Source organism: Dryas octopetala, chromosome 4 (assembly GCF_963921425.1).
Source record: "Dryas octopetala chromosome 4, drDryOcto1.1, whole genome shotgun sequence".
Classification (NCBI taxonomy): domain Eukaryota; kingdom Viridiplantae; phylum Streptophyta; class Magnoliopsida; order Rosales; family Rosaceae; genus Dryas; species Dryas octopetala.
In genome coordinates, this window is record NC_141369.1 from 9,934,793 (window position 1) to 9,955,142 (window position 20,350).

The 20,350-nt window shown below is 36.3% G+C and overlaps 3 protein-coding genes and 1 non-coding gene across 6 annotated transcripts; 1 reads left to right on the forward strand and 3 right to left on the reverse strand.

Moving 5' to 3' along the window:
- Nucleotides 1–198: 198 nt before the first annotated feature.
- On the reverse strand, nucleotides 199–3,651 carry AAC3 (ADP/ATP carrier 3). Its single transcript, XM_086239371.1, has 4 exons — nucleotides 3,513–3,651; nucleotides 1,884–2,376; nucleotides 1,309–1,680; nucleotides 199–792 (listed from the first exon to the last, which is right to left on the reverse strand). The coding sequence occupies exons 2-4, from the start codon at nucleotides 2,352–2,354 to the stop codon at nucleotides 493–495; spliced, it is 1,143 nt and encodes a 380-aa protein (XP_086095497.1). The 5' UTR covers nucleotides 2,355–2,376; nucleotides 3,513–3,651; the 3' UTR covers nucleotides 199–492.
- On the reverse strand, nucleotides 2,504–2,651 carry LOC147286654 (small nucleolar RNA snoR135). The gene has a single exon (XR_015122186.1). It is a non-coding gene; the product is annotated as a small nucleolar RNA snoR135 (small nucleolar RNA).
- Nucleotides 3,652–5,392: 1,741 nt separating the features above from the next.
- Nucleotides 5,393–16,810, reverse strand: LOC147286655 (RING/U-box superfamily protein). 2 transcript variants are annotated; one of them, XM_086240136.1, is made up of 15 exons: nucleotides 16,230–16,810; nucleotides 15,404–15,476; nucleotides 13,489–13,616; nucleotides 12,431–12,546; nucleotides 12,255–12,315; nucleotides 11,323–11,368; nucleotides 11,164–11,241; nucleotides 10,226–10,383; nucleotides 10,077–10,136; nucleotides 9,840–9,933; nucleotides 9,212–9,379; nucleotides 7,360–7,688; nucleotides 6,583–6,699; nucleotides 6,345–6,504; nucleotides 5,393–5,930 (listed from the first exon to the last, which is right to left on the reverse strand). In XM_086240136.1, exons 1-14 carry the CDS (start codon nucleotides 16,407–16,409, stop codon nucleotides 6,403–6,405), a joined length of 1,710 nt encoding a protein of 569 aa, XP_086096262.1. In that variant the 5' UTR covers nucleotides 16,410–16,810; the 3' UTR covers nucleotides 5,393–5,930; nucleotides 6,345–6,402. The 2 variants fall into 2 exon arrangements, with proteins under 2 accessions (XP_086096262.1, XP_086096261.1); XM_086240135.1 differs by having other exon boundaries at nucleotides 11,323–11,389.
- Nucleotides 16,811–17,164: 354 nt separating this feature from the next.
- On the forward strand, nucleotides 17,165–19,126 carry LOC147286656 (mediator of RNA polymerase II transcription subunit 15a-like). Of its 2 annotated transcripts, none has more exons than XM_086242107.1 (4): nucleotides 17,165–17,301; nucleotides 17,584–17,678; nucleotides 18,605–18,716; nucleotides 18,843–19,126. In XM_086242107.1, the coding sequence occupies exons 2-4, from the start codon at nucleotides 17,593–17,595 to the stop codon at nucleotides 18,939–18,941; spliced, it is 297 nt and encodes a 98-aa protein (XP_086098233.1). In that variant the 5' UTR covers nucleotides 17,165–17,301; nucleotides 17,584–17,592; the 3' UTR covers nucleotides 18,942–19,126. The 2 variants fall into 2 exon arrangements, with proteins under 2 accessions (XP_086098233.1, XP_086098232.1); XM_086242106.1 differs by having other exon boundaries at nucleotides 17,166–17,301; nucleotides 17,566–17,678.
- Nucleotides 19,127–20,350: the final 1,224 nt, after the last annotated feature.

Here is a 20,350-nt window from a genome sequence, read left to right on the forward strand (position 1 = left end):
CCTACAATTCGGAGCCTAGTTGAATATTCTAAACAAATTCCTTAAAAAAAGCAGCTGCCAAAACAGCTGAAAACAACTGGAAAATGGGCACCAGTAAAATATGAAACGGAATTGGACACAAAAAGTAGGGAAATTTACATACAACGCTATGAATAATCAAGTTTAAAAAGGATTTTATCATACTGGATGACACAAAAATTAAGGATAAAGATCAACTCAGAGCTAATTTCAGACGAGACCATTACATTTTGAAATGAACAAAGTTGTGAGCACAAACCACTAATAATTCTCAACGGAACCATGATACTACATCTTAGAACTCAAGCACGTATAACAAGCATCCAAAATTCACATTTCATTCCTGTAACTATGATTTTCTAATAACACATCTCTAAACATTTGGGGACGAAAAAGCACTTTCATACATCCAAAATTATTCAACTCAGACAGTGCTTACACAATCACTAATGATTTTCGTCAACATAGCATTCATTAACCACCACCGCCAGATCCATACTTCTTGCCAAGAAGTACAACTTGCAGTTTGTCATAGCCAGCAAGCACACCAGCACCTGCAACAGCACGCAATATGTTCGCTCCAGCACCCTTGAACAGCGACTTAGCACCCTCTTTTTCGACGATTTGCTTAAATGCATCCAAAGAGCTATTGTATTTAACTGCTTCTCCTGAGGTCATCATCATCCTTCTGCGCACTGTGTCAATGGGGTATGAAGCCAATCCAGCACCAATCGTAATTCCCCATCCCAGCAAGAAACTAGCAAAGAAACTATCCTGCAAAACACCAAGAGAAAATAGAAATGAACACAAGCATACCTTAAAGTGCAAATGCCTAGAAAAACTAAAGCATCCAAATGCATATTTTTCCAACACTTCAGAAGCACAAGGTTCAAATCCAATACTTTTGGAAAATAGGCCAAATAATACTAACTTAGACATATTATTCCCAACATATACTTAGTATGGCATGGATAAACAGAACAAACCCAAGGTTCAACTACGTATCTGAGCTATTTGCAAAACCCATGTTGGCCCTTCATCACCTGATTTTGGGCAAGGCAGGCAGTGGTCAAAACAACTCCATGAGAAGCCATGTTTCAAATTATTCAACCAGCTGCCTGCCTTTCACACAAACACAAAATCTGCCTCTTTACTATCGCAATATTTATAAGGAAAAATAAAGGAAAATATCCAACAAATAAGAGAATAAAACAGGCACAAAAGTCAAATGAACACACCAAAAAAAAAAAAAAAGGGAAAACTCCCAAAGGTTCAAAAGATTTAACATACCTGCAGGCCACCAGTCAGAACCACAGGTTTCAGAGAATCATACATTCCAAAGTAGAGCCCACGGTACACGATAATTCCCACACATGAGATATTGAATCCACGATACAGCCCAGCAATACCATCAGATTTAAGGGTTTTCTTGTAAACGTCAATCATACCATTGAACTGCCTCTCACCACCCTTTTTGGCAGCCTTAGCATCATTTGCCAAACGTGTCCTTGCATAGTCCAGGGAGTAAACAAAAAGAAGAGATGAAGCACCAGCAGCACCACCTGATGCCAGGTTCCCAGCGAACCACTTCCAGTAGCCATCTTTGTCCTTCTTAAAGTTGAAAAGCCTCTTGAAGTAATCCTTGAAAGCAAAGTTTAAGGCCTGATATACAAGTTTTAACAAGTTTAGAATGGCAATTAGAAGGCAGCTTATAGTCCAACACAACAATATAGATATTTGGGTTTAGGAAGTGATCTCACATTCTTCTATAAAAAAAAAAAATTAAACACGCAACACTTATGCCAATATGGAAACAAAATGCTAATTGAAATGAATAGAAAAGAGCTAAAAAATACAAAATTGACCTGGGTAGGAAAGTATCTGATAACATTAGCAGTGTTTCCTCTCCACAGAGCAATGATACCCTCCTCCTTAATTGTTCGGCCAAAGCAGTCACTAATACCCTTGTATGGTTCAGAAAGCCGACCAGCCTTGATCATCTCGTCCTGATTCTGTATTAGCAGTTTAATACGCTCAATTGGAGCAGCAGCTGTTTTGGAAACAGCAGCAGACACACCTCCCATGAGGAAATCAACAGCAAAACCAGCTGCACCTTTCTCTGACGGAGCCTGTACCATAATGGGGGGCAAAGATGAGACCTGGGCAAGGGCAGTGCTTTGACATGCTGGCAGCAGGGAGCTCTGCAAACCTCCATTAGCATAAGCACTGGTCACACCATAGTTTCTGGTGTGCAAGTTGGGGGAAAGCCTAGAAATGAGCGAAGACTGCCCATATATTTTCTGAAATACCGATGGATGCGACGACCCATCAGCCATGATTATAACTCAAGCCAGTGACCTGAAAAATAATAACAAGATTTCAAACATAGGCAAGCACCAAAAAGAAGGGTATGGTTTTATGTAACTGATATGTAAAATGCCAATGTCATAAAGGGTTTAGGGTTTAGGGACAATAAGAAAATATGGGATTTGGGGAAGATGATTGTTGAAATTTCAATAGGTTGAGATGAAATACAACTGCCCATCTTCCCCTGGATTGGTTGTTGCAGGGAACTCTTTCAGATCAGAGTGCACTGAATGTAGCACTACGCTGATACACACAATCCCTGCTTATCTACTAACAAAAATTGATCAAAAATCCAAATCAATCTTCACACACTGATAAAAACACGTACACAGACTGAAGCATAGAGACATGTCAAGGGGCATTAATAAAAGCAACATACAATGCATCAATAAGATACCCAATTCTTCCAAATTGACACTACCAACATGGTCTTAGAGATTATAAATATGGGGCCATATCTTCAATGTGCCTTGAAATAAATTTGGCACAAGTTCAACAAATTCTACATTAACTAATGAGGAAGCCTATCATTAAACCATGTTATACCCACTCAACCATACATGACTAAAGGTCAACAATTCAACATTGCAAGCAAAGTGTTTTGTTACAATTAATCATGTTCATTTATCAAGAATGTGAGACATTTTCATTACAGCATTGTATCATTTCCTCCCAGCCAACGAAAATTTTCCTACAGAAAAGCCTAATACAACTAATGGGCTGCATAAATTTGCGCCAGATTTAAGTAGAAAATCAATAGTATTTTTAACTTGTTAAGACCCAGAATTTCCATCTAAACTTTCCCATGTCAGCAACCAAGATAAGTAAACATGGAGAAGATAAAAATGATCTACGGACTAGGTGTGTTGGAAATCAAATGCATTTCACAAAGCAAAGAAGTAAAGGTGTTACTAAACCAACAACCAAATACGATCAGTTACAAAATTAAACATTAATCAGGAATAAACACTTATATAGAAAATAGTTGTTTGGTTGACTAGAAAAGTCAGGAAAAAGAGCAGAGCACAGCTATGGAGATGAAGAAACCAAATAAATATGAAAAAATGGAGAGGCAGATGTTTGATGAAAGAGAGTAAGCGATTCGAGAAATCGAAGCAACGCCTAACCTGAGACGATCGCGGACAGAGAAACAGTGAGAGAGCGAGAGAGAGTGAGAACTTCCCGGTCGTGAGCAAATGAAGGGGATAGATATAAACGAGACCGCAGAGACCATTAGGGTTTTTCCGAATGACGATTTTACCCTTGTACTGCCTGCGAATTAATGGCTTGGCTGGCGGCTTTGAGTAAGAACATGTTGACTGAGTTGACCCGACCCGCCAGTCAGTAATGACTGGATTGGTTAAGATGCGGGCTTGGGCTATTTAGCGCGGAATGCAAGATGGCAAGGGTATGGGAAAATGTCTTTTGGGGGGGGCTATGCGCACCACCCTAATGCACTAAGTTGACCACCCCACTTAAATTTTTACCCCTTTGTGCCCATTTTGCCCCTGCAATAAAAAAAAAAACTCAGCCCCTCCAATTTGGCCGGCCACCCCTCCCAGCCCTCCCCGCCGCCGGTGCGACCCACCCAGCCCTCCCCGCCGCCGGCGCGACCCAGCCCTCCCCTTCGCCGGTCGACCCCGCCCACACCCAGCCCTCCCCGCCGCCCGATCTCCCTTCTCTCTCTCTCCCCTCTCTCTGCCATCTTCTCTCTCTCCCCTCTGTCTGCCATCTTCTCTCTCCAGATCGGGGGTCGCGGCTGGGTAGGGGTGGGCTGGCTGGGTAGGGGTGCGGCGGCGACGGAAGTTGAGGAGTTTTGGGGCTTGGTTGTGTGGCTTCTTGGGCTTGGTGGGGGCGGCGGAGGAGGAAGAAGAGGGTTTTGATGAGGATTTGACAGTGGTGGTTGTCGTTGGGGAGGGGAGGGCTGGGGAGGTGGCTGGGTAGGGGCGGGTAGGGGCTGGAGAGGTGGCTGGGTAGGGGCGGGCTGGGGAGGGGAGGGGATCGGTGGGGGAGAGGTGGCTGGGTGGGGGAGGGGAGGGGATCGGTGGGGGAGAGGTGGCTGGGTGGGGGAGGAGGAGAGGAGGGCAAAATGGGCAAAAATGGGCAAAAAATTAGGGGGGGTGGTCAACTCAGCAGAATGGGGTGGTGCGCATAGCCCCCCCCATGTCTTTTTTCTTATCAACTAGCCTCTCCTTACGTATCAATTGATATTTATATTGTGTTTATTTTTTTTATTGTTTAATAAATTTTTATTACTCTTTCTACATTTTAAGGTAGGGGGTATTTTTTATCTTCTAAATTTTATTTTAATGCTTGTTTTTTACAACTATACCTTCATTTATTAGGTTGTTTTAATGTGACTATTTTGTTGAATAAAAAGTATTTTATGCAATCCTATTTTTGGTGAAACCTATAACATCAAACCATTCTCCTAACTTTATAATAATAAAGATTATGTGATACGAACAAGATTATTACATGTGTGACCCTCTTTTTTTTTAACTTCTTATTTGAGGAAGGAAAATTCTTGGCTCCAACCTCGGATCCATCCCATTTCACAAATGTATGTCCTTTTTCATATCATTCTATGTATGAATTAATTTTTTGTTTATTTGGAATAAAAAGACAAAAAATAACATGAGTTTGTGAGATGGAGATACAAGAGTTCAGAGTTCCCCCATCCGGGGATGGAGCCAAGCATTGTTCTTTTATGAGGTTTAGGGCTTCAAATGTAGGGCTAATTACTTTAGCATGTAGAATAGTAGTTGTAGATCCCATTTGATTGGCAGAATGAAATTTATGGGAAATTAATTCGCATTTTCTAGGGAGAAGGGAATCCAATATTATCATTCCTATGTTTAGTAATTGAGAAAGTATTTAAGAAATATTTGGCAAGCGACATCTAAAAATGGCGAACCAAAAACTAGAACTGGTGCCAAATCAACTATAGGGGGTAACAAACAAGCTTAAAATTAGACGAAACTATCAATGAGAAAGAATTCAGCAGTTCATCATAACTTCCGCTCTATCTCGTAAGGTTCAATCAAGGAAGGTCTTACAAGTATTTTATAAAAAGCATATAGCTTAGGAGAAAAGATGCTTGTAGCCTCGTAGGCACTGCATACCCTCTACTACATGAGAACAAAATAATGCTTACAATTGCGCTATCCAATCTAATTTCTCCCTTCTACAATTAAGATACATGAATATTAAGATGTACGAAACATAGATGTGGTATCAATAGCCCTAAAACCAATGCCCCTTTTTTTTGTTTTTCTTTTTAATCATCATTGAAGACATTTACTCATCTCTCAACCTACTTTTAGAAACCAAAAAAATGCAGTGGGAACCAAATTTTTATGGGATTGATGAGGATTTGCACCTATGGAATTGCTGACTAAATTTACAATATACAACAATGCAAAAAATTATTGGCTAGAGTTGCAAACTATTGCAGAATCTGTTACAATTTGGAAATTGATTATGTTGTATCTCACCCTTCTCCTGAAGGTGCACTCAAGGTGAACGTGGATTTAGTACCCAACCTGAAATAGAATACAGAATGGAAATTTCAGGATTATGAGATTTTGCAACTAGGTATCATATGGAAACTGGCGGGAATAGATCATGAAAAGCCAAAAAAGCAAACACTCAAGTAAACCAAAATTTCCAAAATGTCAGAAAACAAATGTACAATATTATATTGAGAATGAGAATGATTTGAACAAAAGGCATGCTTTCGTTATTGAGAACGTTTACTTAAAATAAAAAGGCATGCTTTGGTTATTGAATTATTTTGGAACTTGGCGACAAAAATTGTGATACTAGTTATCCAAAATTCACATGGGAAAATCTAAGCAAACGTTGGCACGCAAAGAATAATCAGAAATTGGTGGCCAAAAAAAGGCCTTCAGAAATTAAAAAATTTGTCTGAGCAGTCAAAATCTAAGCCAATTTACCAAAATTAGTGAGTTGGGTGATGTCAGTTGATCCTATACGTGATATAGACAGAGTGGATCAGGCAGGTGGGAGTGGACGCCGACAAGTTGGGCACTCCATCTTTATATCCATCCACCTTTGTAAACAACCCGAATGAAAGAAATGATCGCATGGTGTCACCTGCAAGGGAGATAGCAAATTAGATCAAGCACCAAAGTCTAGCTACTATTTACAATATTTAACACCCCATCACTGTACCATGCAATCATTTGAACGCTGTGTGAGATCAATTGCAGTCATGCAAATGACACAGTCTGAGGCATGATTTGTATTCTGATCGAACCGTCTATAGTAGCTATACTTCTCAGGTAGAATCTGCAAACCATCATACAGAAATGTCACGTACATGTGACATTGTGAGGGTAAAATATAATTACACTTCCACAAAGAAACCTTCCTGCCATAATTTGCACCTCAAAAAATAAAAAAACAATTATAAATGCTATTATTTTTCAGTACACAATTATAAAGGCTACTATTATATTCATATGGCCATTGTATATTTCAAATATTGCAAAAGAGCAGCAGAAAACCATATATGTGTACCTCTATACATGCATATACTACTATAGAAAGAATGTGAAGGTGCTACAAGCCGGCATAAAGTATATTATTTTTATAATACAAAATTTGGGTGTGACAATGATATTCTTTACAGACCTTCAAAATGAAAATTCAAAAAGCATTTAGTGGCAGTCTTTTTTATAAAATCATATATTAATATTCTTATGTGAAAACAAATTAGCTACCATGCGACTGCAAGAAGAAATTTGCATTATAGTCCAAATGAATAACCCTGCTCCTTGGAAAGTTCCCCAACATCTTATCCATATACTTAACATTCCTTCTAAATGCAGCAATCAGATGGTGTGTTTATGCAAATTTGCTTGTGTGTTTCATTGTCGCATCAAAAGTGAAGAGAAAAAAGAAAAAATAATTTCCAGGAAGATATAAATGACCAGAGTTGCATCGAACCTGACGAGGAATGAACCACCGAGAGCCAAGATAGTGCTGAAGAAGAAGAATTGATGCTTGCAGTCCAATAAATACACCCAACCAAATACACCAACTCTTGTCAGGCTCAATGCGCATGAAGTTGTTAGGGCAACCAAATATGTATAATGGGATTGCAAGCCGAGTAACAGTCATGCCTAAGATGTAATGGGGATGCAAAGGTTTTCTCGAATCACGAATAACATTGGTGACTATTTGAGGTATCCAAAAGGAGTACATAAGAAGAAGAATAGGTCTCAGGAAGTTATGGAACTCGTACATGACCAGAATGCCTCCCAAAAGGATCCCATCTGCAAATAGTCAAATAGTTAGGTAAAGCCATTTGAAACAAATAATCATACAATATAATTAATCTGAGTCAACAGCATAGAGCTAAAACAGAAATCAGAGAGCACACAACAAAGGTTAAAGCATACGGGGTATCTAACCAATACAGTCTAAGGACTATTTCTCCATAGTGAAATAGCAAAGATTAAGGATGATAACCAAGTCATTAGGTAACAAATATCACAATAAATAGAATTTGTTCCATCATTACATTAGTAGCTCAGAGAAATGAATTGATAGATTGTAAAAAGAAGTTTTGCACGTTTCTTAGTAACTTAACACTTTAGTAATAATATGTGATACAGCATACATCCTTGAAGAACCTTGAGAAGAGAAACAAAGTAGAGCACTTCTAGAAATATACTTTAAAACCAACGGCCATCTACTATAACATAGTAACTGCAATGATAATGTATATCATTTGGATATAAACATTTGAAACTACAAAGTAATCATCAAATTATATTAATCTAGCACAAATATGTAAAATTGTAAATTGGCTATGGTGAAAACTGCTTAAGAAGTTTTGTTGGAATATCAGAGGGTATTGAACTCGCAAATTTTGAAAGTAAGAGACTTCACCGAACTTTACTTTTTTCTTTTAATGAATTTAAGTCATTTGTATTAATCAAAAATAGGCCAAAGCTTCACACAATATCTGCCTTGGGTTCCTCCCGGCCACTTAACCCTATCACTATCTCCGCCCCAACCTTTACGTTTTCTCAGAACTTAAGGAGTATACCATAGTTAAAATATCCAAGAAATTATCATTTAAGAAAGTATCCTGTCATTTGCCCACTCATAAAATCAAGAATAATTCGTTCAAAAGATTCACAAATCTTATGTCATTTGCAAACTCAAATGAAACTACTGATTTTGGTAGAGACACTCATTTTGATCTGTTGGTAGAGAACATCTTGGGTTTAAGGGATTGTCCACAGGTCTCCAAAGTCACCCCACTCTTAGACCAGTCTATGTTGATAAATTGTTTCTTGCCATTAACCCAATCAAGTTTTGAGCCATTGGCCCATTACCAAATTACACATTTGTTGAAATAACAAGAGAATTTATGACACCTCTCCCCCAATTATCTTCCAGTCCATCAGATGAAATTGTCTACCTTATTATACTAGGTAAAAACCAAACAACTTATCTAACGGCCTTAAAAAAGCAATGAAAAGCAACCATCTTTAACATTACTTAGCTAAAAACTAAAAGCTCGGTATGTAGCTTAAAACCAAAATTTCATAAGAAGAAACTGACACACAACCTACAATTGTCAGATCACTTTATTTCCTATCCAATCTTCCAAGAGAATACAAAGAGATTAACTTCAAAGAGTTGAATGTGAATGGATATGTAGAATCCAAGTGTATCTGTGTGCATCATTCCCAATAGATGTTATAACTCAGAATTTCGACCATAAGTTGATGAAGTGGCATTCCACATGCAAATAAAGAAGCATCCATTCTGAAATAGTACTTACAGAAACGGCTATATAAAACTGAAAGCTCACGCCTCATCGTCTCCCAACCTTCTCCACTATTTGAAGGCCTACTTGCTTTCCATATCGCAAGAAGATATCTCATCTCAAATATTGAGAAGACAACAAACTTGAAAAAAGCGGCAGTTGCAAAAGCATTAAATAAGGATTCTGCAGCACACGTTTAAAGTGCACATTAGGTACACCAAACAGAAAAAAACAAAGCAAAACAAGATGAAAAGACACTTATAGTCTCCAGCTAGCTGAAATCCTTCAGAAATCTATGTTTCCAGAAGCTACTATAAATTAATGGAATAATTTTCAAATTATTTGCAATCAATTTCTAATCTTTAATTATGAAGCACTTCTCTCTATTTGTAACTTTGATGTGTCAAAAGACAGGAGATATGTTGATGTAATCTTAAATTCAATACTTCTTAGCTATTGGATGATCTGAATGGCAAATTGGAAACCAAGTACCTTAGATGATTACAATAACTTCATGTTTTGCAGCAAGTATAATTACAATAGCTTCATCGTGAGTGTCTTACTAGTATACTAAAAATTCTAAGATTGGAAACATACCAAGCAATTTACAAATAAGCTGGTAGTGATGAATAACTAAACATACCAACAAGTATTCCTGCAGTCAAATGTAGAAGGCAAAGATAAGCATCCATGATAGCCTGTTGGCCAATCATTAGAATCGAAACTTTGGCAGCCCCCTGAGAAAAGCAACAGCAATTACTTCTGTCAAATAATAAAACTGAACAACAATTGACAAATACTGCACTTACAAATACAAATGACAGCATGTAAAAGGAAGTCCATTGTTTCTCTGAAAGTATGTTCAGACAAAAATTCTTACTGACTGAGTGTTGCTATGTTCCATTTGCCGAATTAAGAGAAGAACTTGGAGGAAAGAGATCTGATAAAATATGTCAAGGAATATTCCTACCTAAAAGTGGCATATAACATTGAAATTATCCTGAAAGACTGAGGACAAATAAAGGATACAAAGGTGACCATCAACGTAAAGTTCACTGCTTTGTTGTAGTACACCTCAACATTGATGGAAGTAGCATTTAATATCAAGGGTGAGAAGCAATCTCCATCATCATCAACTGCAGGACTCTCCATCAACCCTTCTATTTGGTAACGATCACGATCTCCATCTAATAGAAGACATGTAGCCAATTTGTAATAAGAGTAGAAATTTCATAAACACAACAAAAAAAATGTCCAGTCATAATCTAAAGTTAGAAGTTTTGACCTCCCCAAATGCACAAGCCCCTCAATGCATGAAGTTCAGTTATTAAATTTATTAAAAAGACTAATACAAATAGACATAAATAAAAAATAAAGATGGTATGATGACTTTCTTATAGGAACAAAAATTTTTATAAAGGACACAGAATTTTACACAATAAGATGAAATAGAATTACATGATTATGATAGTTAATTACATAAATATTATTATGCAAAGGTATGAGATGGTAGAATAAGTTTCATATAAGCCAAATACTTTCTATGCACATATGCATATAACATGACACAAGTTCAGAGATGCTGAATAGAAAAACACCAAAATAAGTTGCAAAGTAACAAAAACTATAACAAAGATATGAAAGAAAGGAGAGAGGTAGAAGGGCTATGAGAGAAGTGAGAAAGAAATGAAGAGAATATATGAAACTATAACAACAAAATAAACTCTTTAAATTGTTTTTAGTTTTTCATTTTATATACATTTTCTCCTCTCTCATTCACGTTGATGATCTCTCTTCTCCTTTTTCTCTTCTTTCTCCTTCTCTATCTTTAATCAAAAACAAAAAAAAAATGCTGCCAAACGGAACCTAAATTTTAAAATACCATATTTTTAATATTTTAGGAAAAGGATGGTAAGGAAGCAATTAAAAGGAAAGAAAGAACCCATACGCTGAGAAAACTCAAATACCATTATGGGCGGATGAGACACGTGAAATTTGGCCCGCAATTTCTATATTACAAAGTTTCTCCATTTCATAAATTGGTGCTGCAGTAAGAACAAAATAAATTATTATAAGATCATAAAAGAAATATAAAAGTGAGTTAATAGTGAAGTAGGAGAAATTACAATGCTTTTTCCTCCATATCCTATCTCGTGGAGATTCTTGGAAAACCTGGGAAGAGAAAACTCCAAGCTGTTCAAAAAGTAATACATGTAGCATGTGAGTACTCAAAACTCTCATCAGTACATGTATTATGTATATTGTACACAGATATGAACTAGTGTAATGAATACTGTCATTCATTAAAATGCAAGTCCTTGTTCAAGGAATGGTAGCAGGCTTGGGAACGTGCAACCAAACTCAATGAAGCATTCAATTCTTTTTTGCTTGCTTATTTCACTTTTGACAATTATAATATGAAATAACAATTTAATAAAAACCAAATGTTATTATTACTTTTCTATACGAAACACAAATTTTATTTAGACTAAAGAAAGAGATACAAGTAAAATGAATGAGAACCTCATCGTATTTTGGAAAACATCAACAAGCAAAAGCTCCTCCCAATCAAGAAGAATAACACTAAAAGCAGTACCTCTAAAATGTATAGAGAGAGAAACCAAAGCTTTTATTTCCAATAAAATAGAGAGGACATAAAATCAGTAAATAAGATGTCCACTACCACAAAACAACAAAAACCAGACCAAAACTAGAATCTGCCTAACAGCTATCAGCTATATCTAAACATATCAAAGCAATAATCCACTCTAAACCTAAACCTAGTCGAAAATATCAAAGCAATAATCCACTCCAAAATATCAACGGTATATTAACAACAGCATATCCCTAAACCTAGTTCAAGAAATTATTTAAAACACAATCAAAGCAATAATCCACTCTATTGTCACCCTTCTTGCACAACAGATGACAAAACTTAACATAATGAAAATTATCAAGATATGTGACAAACAGCAAGACACAATGCATCATAAGATGGCAGAAAGTCATGTAGAGTTATTAGGCTGCATAACAATATGAGTTGCGCAACAAATGTTACCATATGATACGGGTTTGACAAAATATAATCTTCTTCTTGGCTTGACTCTCCCTCTTTTCCACTACAAAATGATAGGACACATAAGTACAATACAAAAATTTAAATGCAAACCAGGTGCAAATGATGAATCAACAAAAAGGAGAACAAACTTCCAATAACAAAAACATGAAAATTACCTGTTAGCCACCATTCGAAGTTGTCTAAATGGCCATATAAATACACCTTCCACCTTGATTTGAACACCACCAACATTGTGTTCATTGTCAAACATATCATGGAAAATAATTACGCCCTGTTGTCAGAAAAATGAAGAAATATAACATTATTATAAGAGTATGATACTAACTTGAAAACTCAAAGGTAAAACAAATCTTTATTCATGTATTTTTATAAAAACATACTTTCACTAAAAGAAAATAAAGGAGTACACTACAGAGGACAAATTATTAAAAAATAAACATCTTGAGAAAGACTACTAGAATCATATAGGTTGTCACAAGATAGCATATTTGAGTCTTTTGGCTGCTCATCTTCATAATATGACATTTTAAATATGATCAGTGCCCATACCATGCAGATCATAGAATTGAACATGTACCCCAAAGTGATATACAGGAAATTATTGTTTATTAACCATACTCGCTTCTGCCCTAGGAACTGTATCTGAATTAGACACTTGAGAGCCTCAAAATATATTACTCATAAGGAAATGTAAAACAGATCCTTAAGCTCAACAAGAAATGATAAAGTCTACCAAAAGATTGACTCAAAAACCAGTCGCTACACTTTGATAAATCAAGCTGCTAACAATACAGGGAAAACATTTGACAGCTAAGTTCATGGAGAACATGTCCAATCAGGAGAAAATTTATCATGGTATAAAGCATTCTGAGGCATTTGCCTGTCTGCAGGAGAAGGCCCCATAGGTTTATGCCATTAGTATACAAGGAAATCATCTGACTTTTGATTCTTTGATTACTCACACATACATTTATACAGAACTAAATTCAGTTACACATCACACAGAAACTCACCCACCCACCTCCAGCATATATAGATGCACAAACTTGTCAAAAATAGATAATGGACATGGCATTTTAGTCTTGCAAATATCATTCATGGCAATGGTCCTCTTTATCAATAAGGCACCTTTTATCTGATAAACTAAGGCATGCTAATTACAGATGCAGACTTTACTTTGATATGATCATCATTAAGGGTTCAAACTGCGCACCTGCACATAATGTACGCCAGTTATTTTTGTTTGTGTGCTAACTAATTCAATGATAGAGTTGCCACTGGTTTTTCTAAAATCTGGAAACCTGGAAGAGCTATTTGCGGAATCAGGAAACTTCCAAGTCCCTGCAACTCACATGTAAAGATGTATATATAATCAGGTCAAGATAGAAACACCTGCTCAATGAATGGACCTCAAATTGAAAATTTACTTTTAGGATCCATTTGGATTGTGAGATTTCAAATGTAGTCATTTTAGTTAATTTTATAGTTCGTGCTTGAATATAATGTTAACAGTGCAAAGAACTTTGTATTTGTGTGGGAAGAAGTAGAAGAAATGCATGGATTTCAAAAGATTCATTGTAGTTAATATTTCAAATCCAAAATACTACATCGAATCCAATCATTTCAAATTTCAAATGCATTGTATTTAGTATTTTTATGATTCATCTAATCAATGTAATCTTAACTGTAAAATAAAAATCCATTTATTTAAATCCCTCCATCCAAATGGAGCCTTATAGTGTAAATATCTCCATGCTTCCTGTGAACAAGCAATTCTAAGGACTCATCCAAATATATTTTCTTTGCATTTTAGTAACAAAATCACCAAAAAGTGATTGTGGTTGAACCCAAGTAAATTTAAGAAAATAAGATATCTTCTTGCATCTTCAATTAATTAAGTTTTGTGGGTTTATTCCCAAAAAGCTTAAGTTGTTAGCATGTGGAATAACAGTCACTTATTCTTTAACACTCCATCTCACTTTAACACTCCATCTCACGTGTGGGCCTCCCCCACCATTGGAACACATGGAATTCAGTATAATTTGGGAGGTTGCAGTTGCAAAGATTCAAACTCAAGGGCCTCCTCCCACTCTGACATCATGTTAAGTGTTTGTTAGTTTACCACTGTTCTGAAAACCTAAACTGTTACTATGTGGAACAACAATTATTTGTATTCTAGCACAATTAAGTCTTTCAGGAGTTAAAAGTTAAAACTGTCATGAATATTAAATTTCTAATAACCTTCTTTGTATAACTTTATCAACAAATTCATGATTTTGATTGGTGAATGCAACCTTTTAAGAAAACTAAAACCAATGACACGAGAAATTATGAAGTTTTCAAAATCCGTTACTGTATAAAATAATTTATTAAAACACCAAGGGAAGCATTACTTACAAAATTGTAGACCTCTTAGAAGCTATCAATTGCATCAAGGGTTAAAAAATAATAAAAAAAAACCTTAGATATGCACCTTGAAACATACAACCAATATGCCTTTGGTTATTGAGTATTAGAAACCCACAAGTACGGTAAAAAAAAAAAAAAATTGTGTAAAAAGTGGGTTGATTTTTTTTTTTTTTTTTGTGTGTCAAAAGTAGGGTCACAACTTTGGTGGACAAAACCAACCAAACAGATGGGTAGAAAGATAATAGCCAACTAGGGCAACAGTTCGTTTAAGTGTTTTAATCAATAATAGCACTTGATCCCTGCATGTTTCTATCTATCTCAAACAAGTTTGAAAACCTTTTGAATCAGCCGAAGTTTAAGCTATCAAATAGGTTATTAACCTCTATGTATATTCCCTTTTCGGAATCATATACAACCTACCCCCACCCCCCAATCCCCAACCTTTTCTCTTCTCCGAAAGTTGCATTGCAACATCCTCTTATAATTTCGCTACAGGCTTATAGCACCCCCTCCCCCTTCTTTATCCAGCGCCTTCGACTAGCATTGTTAGAGCTACATGATCCGCTAATTTTTCAGAATTACTCCAGCAATAAGCCTCATAATACACAATGCTATGAATAATAATAAGAATATCATCTGATCCAGTTAGTAATCAACAACTTCTGAACAAGAAATAGCCCCAATAACTAAATTTATCCACAAATATATAAGTTACAAACCTCTGTAAGTTCCTGTTATGTTCCATGTAGAAAATGGACCCAAATCACTTTCATCTTTTCTTACAAATAGCCACTGCAAAAAGCAAAATGAGGAATTTAGTAGGTTTATTCATAGTTTTTGCAATTCCAAAGATCAATTGTGGTCTTCCTCAGAAACAATAAATTGAAATGTCAAACAACTAATATAAATGTCAATATCAGCAGGTGCTGTAATTGAAAAGATTTATTGGTTAACAGTAAACGACGAGTTATTTCTTTCATTTTTTCTGTGGCTACAGATTTAATGACCTAATCAACATTCAAATTAAAATGTCACTAAATAAGATTTTATGTAAAACAGTTTCCATCACACATTCAATCAATGGAATTATTAGAATCTGAGTAACAAAATAGAAGACAACAATAGATTACGTAAAATACTGAATCATCTTTGTCTTGTTTGAAAATCATGAAGGGTTGTAGGGCTCAGTACTTAGTTAATGGGCTAGCATTGGAGCCAACTTCATAACAAGGTTCAGAACATGACCTATTATGTTTTCTAGCAAGCAAATAAAAGTTACTGTCACACCACTATTAAGCTCCTCCAACCTCACTCTAGAAACATCATCTTTAATTTTGCAATTCTCATCGTATCTCCCATCAATATTTCACACTATATTCATGCAAATGCTAAACTATATATAATAAACAAATACACATAGCACTTAGCAGAAGATCAAATTCCCATTTCCACATTGAAAGCCACAATATTTACCCTAAAAACACCATAAATTTCAATCACAAACAACCATATACACCAAAAAGAATCAAAATTCTCAATACCAACCTCATCACCCCACGACCGAGCCCTTTCGCGTAAGGGTCTGAGACCCGCCACTGGCTGAAGAAGCACAAAAGCTGCCCATAACCAGAACACAACCAAGTACAGAAACCTCAACTTCCTCCTCCGTGACCACAAAAACCCCAAATTTCTCAAGACCCCCATATCAAAACCCACAAACCCCATTCCCGAAATTCAATGCCGAATCTCCACCACCACCACCAAGCCTCTTTGTTGGAATTGAAAGCGGAGAATCGAAGAGAATAATGGGATACCCATTACAGTACAGAGCTTAAGAGAGAGATGCGTTGCTTCAATTAGAGTCAAACATAGGAACTACCAGCCGATCAAATAGAGAAAGTGAAAGCTCAACGACTAATTGACCTCCTAAGCAACAAAACTAATTACAACAGACAACAACAAAACAACAAGACCTTGAAAATTTCTCATTTGGGTCTTCAGGAGAATTAAATATAGTATATAGTACAACCAACAAATTGATTAATGATTAAGGGTTGGAGGTTAAGAAGGGTTTTGAGCTACGAAGCCGAGGTGGTGGTGTTTGTGGCAATGGTGGTTGGCATGTCCACTGGTTTTCATGTTTTTGTGCTGTGGTTTTTGGTAAATGCAGGTCAGAGGGGTAGGCTTTGGTTTGGGAGGTAGTAGGCGTACGCGCTTGGAGGAGTGTGGCACTCACGCTCCAATTGGGTATTTGTATTGGTTGGGTTGAGTCACTTGGGCTCTGTTGCATGTTGATGGGTTCTCACGTATGATAGTGTTGTGCAGGGCCAGCCAGAGCCCATCATTAAAGAGGGCTCACAATTATTTATTTGTTTGCATATGGCTAATCGGGCCTGGGCCTTTTTACAGGCCCATAATTAAGTCTAGAAATATTCTCCTCCTTTATTAGAGTTGGCAAATGATCTCCTTTATAAAGTGAGAAATGAGGTAAAGTACACTGACAAGTTCAAAACCTGAGCTCTTGTTCGCATTGACTGACATTCGCTCAACCTCTGTTCGCACTCATCTTCAACCTCTTTCAAACTCTCTCACTCTTGTCTGCAACTCCAGCCTCCAGGTAACCCATCTCTTGTTTCAGGCAATAACCCCAGGTTTGTTTCAGTTTTATATGCAATAGATTCAGTTTTTGATACTCAGTTCAGTCTCAGTCACACTAATCCAATTCTTAGGGAATTGATTTACTGTATGTTTTAGATCGTACCCTTTAATATAAAGCATATCATTCTTAATTTCTGATTGCTGGTCTTTTTAAATTTGGGTATCTGCTTTTGACTTTCCTCTTTCATCTGGTTTTGCAATTCAAATTGTTGTTTATTTGAAGGTTTTTTCGGTTGGTTAGATTAATTTGATGGAAGGTGGAGAACCCTCAATGAACACAGGCGATTGGAGGAGCCAATTGCCGCCAGATGGACGACAGAGAATTATCTACAAGATGTAAGTAGTTTGATAAAGAAGGAAAAGCTAGAAATTATTGACCTCATAAATGGGTGAAAGTTTATTTGGTTCATGCCAGAAAAGGTTTTGTAATTTGTATGGAAGTGCTCATAAATAGTCAGAGACAGTTGTGTCATGGTTTGTTATAAAGGGCAATCCCAATATTGAATGTAGGCGTTTAGTTAGCAGTTTGCAGTAAATTCAATTATGCAAACACTATTGAAATAATAAAGTTTGAGACATATGATCGATATATAGCTGATAATTAAAGACTGGTTTTATCATAAAAAATAGATAAGTCAATTGTGTTGTCTCTGTAATATATTCATTTACTTAGATGAAACCCATGAGTGTAAAGAGAAAAACTCTTATAAGCATAAGAAAGGTGAGCATACATAAGCATGAGAAATGTGAGCCATTGGATTACAAGATTTTAATTGAAATAAAATAGGTGTTTTGCTATCCAATAGCTCACCATTCTCATATTTGCTCACTTTTCTCATGTTTATAAGAGAATTCCTATACATGTGGATGTAGTGAAATTAAAAACTATGAATGGCAATTTTTTTTTTTCTTCAAGTTATTGAAATTGGAAATTGTTATTGTCAAGTTATGCCTTCTGTTTTAATATGATGATGGACTAGTGACTGCTGAGGTTTGGTTCCATATATGCCTGCTTCGGATATTGAACCTAAAAGAGCACATGCTATTTTTTTCTTGGACAAGTCCACGCCAATGCTGTATTATTTTTTTTTTTTTTCCTTTTTCTTGTCAAATCTATTGATGGATTATTATTCTTTGCACTTTTTTTTTCTTTTGGGACAATTTAGTCGGGTTATTTATTCACTTAGAATCCACTTTTGTTGTTAAGAAATCCATCTTCATTCCTTCATGTCAATAACTTACTAAATGTATTGCATATAAAGAACTGATACGTTAAAGCGGTGTGTTCCCTTCTCTGGTGAAGAGGGATTGCACGAACTAGAGAGAATTGCTGCAAGATTTGAGGAAAAGATATATGTTGCTGCCACAAGTCAGGTACTTCCATAACTCTTGGGGTCCTAATATTTCATAGTACATGCAAGCTTACTTAGAGTTAATTTTTAAACTCTCTGTGTTGTGGATGGCACTGTAATCTAAGTTTTGTGTGGATCTATTTTCCAGTCGGATTATCTACGGAAAATTTCTCTAAAGATGCTCACCATGGAGACCAAGTCTCAAACCACCCCCTCCAACCTGAAACAGCATCGTGTCCGTGCTTGAAGTATACGCGTTTTGCAACTTGGTCCTATATAAAATCCATGTATCAAAATTAGAAAAATATATATATATATATTCTGAATTTCAGAAACTCAATTGACTATTGAAGCATAGCAAGATTCCTAAGCTGCTTGTAATATTCCTGAATAACTACTCTATTTATATTCTTGATCTTCCTTCTTTCACAAGCTTTTCCAATTCTGCTAGATGCAAAGTTGATATTTTCTCAAAGTTTGTTAGCATCATCATCTGCTTCCCCTGCATTTACATGACATTCTTGGTGAGGTAATGCATGATAACACAAAAGATGTAATTGTAGTATTGTGTTAAGCATGTGGATTATTTAGTGATTCTCTGCTGTTTTATATCAGAGTTTAAATCCATTTGCTTGTGTCAATATAATTGTAGTGTATTAAGCATGTACATGCAATTGAGTAGCTGCAATTGTTAGCACAGCCAATACTATATCCAACAACATTAAGTCTTGCTTTGGTCTTTTCAATATGCCTAACTTAACTAATTTGTTAGTCTCTTATATGCACCAAATGAAAATTAAAGAAGGGGTTTGAGCTACGAAGCTGTGGTGGTGTTTGTGGCAATTGTGGCAGGCATGTCCACTGGTTTTCTTGTTTTTGTGCTATGGTTTTCGGTAAATGCAGGTCAGAGGGGTAGGCTCTGTTTGGGAGGTAGGCGCACGCTTAATGGACTTGGGAGTTGGGACTCATGCTCCAATTGATTGGAGGGCTTAGATTATAATTAATTTTTCAGTGTAACGGACTAACTATAAGACTACCACGTGATATTACCAATTCACCTATGTTATATTTACGTGTTCGTATATTTATTAATACATACCCTAAAAATATAAATTTGTCATTAACTCATGTTCTATTCCCTAAAAGTAGTACCACGTGGTGGTGTTACTGTCACACCAAAGCATTTCTTGTGTTGTATATGTTTGGTTGGGTGATCTGGTTTGGTCTTATGGCGGGCCCTTAGGTGTGATAGTGTTTTGTGTTTAAAAGTTCTATTTATACTCAAATTCTATATATACTAAACGCGCAGATGAGGCTTACTGTAGCTAGACTGTAGCTGGAAAATTCTTTTTCGCCCTTGGGTTTTTTTTGCTGTGTTGGTGGGGGTTGTAATTTTCGGCCTCAGTTTGGTCTTTTTTCGTCTTTTCGCGGTTTCCTACTTTCGGCCCTTCGACTTTCCGTTTTTTTACCCATGCTGCCATTTGTTCATGGTTCTCTCACATATATTTTTTTTTTTGATCTAATTGCCACTGTGCAATTATCGGATTGGCCCTGCCCCTTTTAGTAATTCTGCCCCGTTTGCCTTTTAGTTTCTGGGTGTGACGGAAAAATCTATTTGGCCCTTGGGTTTTTGTTGCTGTGTTGGTGGGGGTTGTA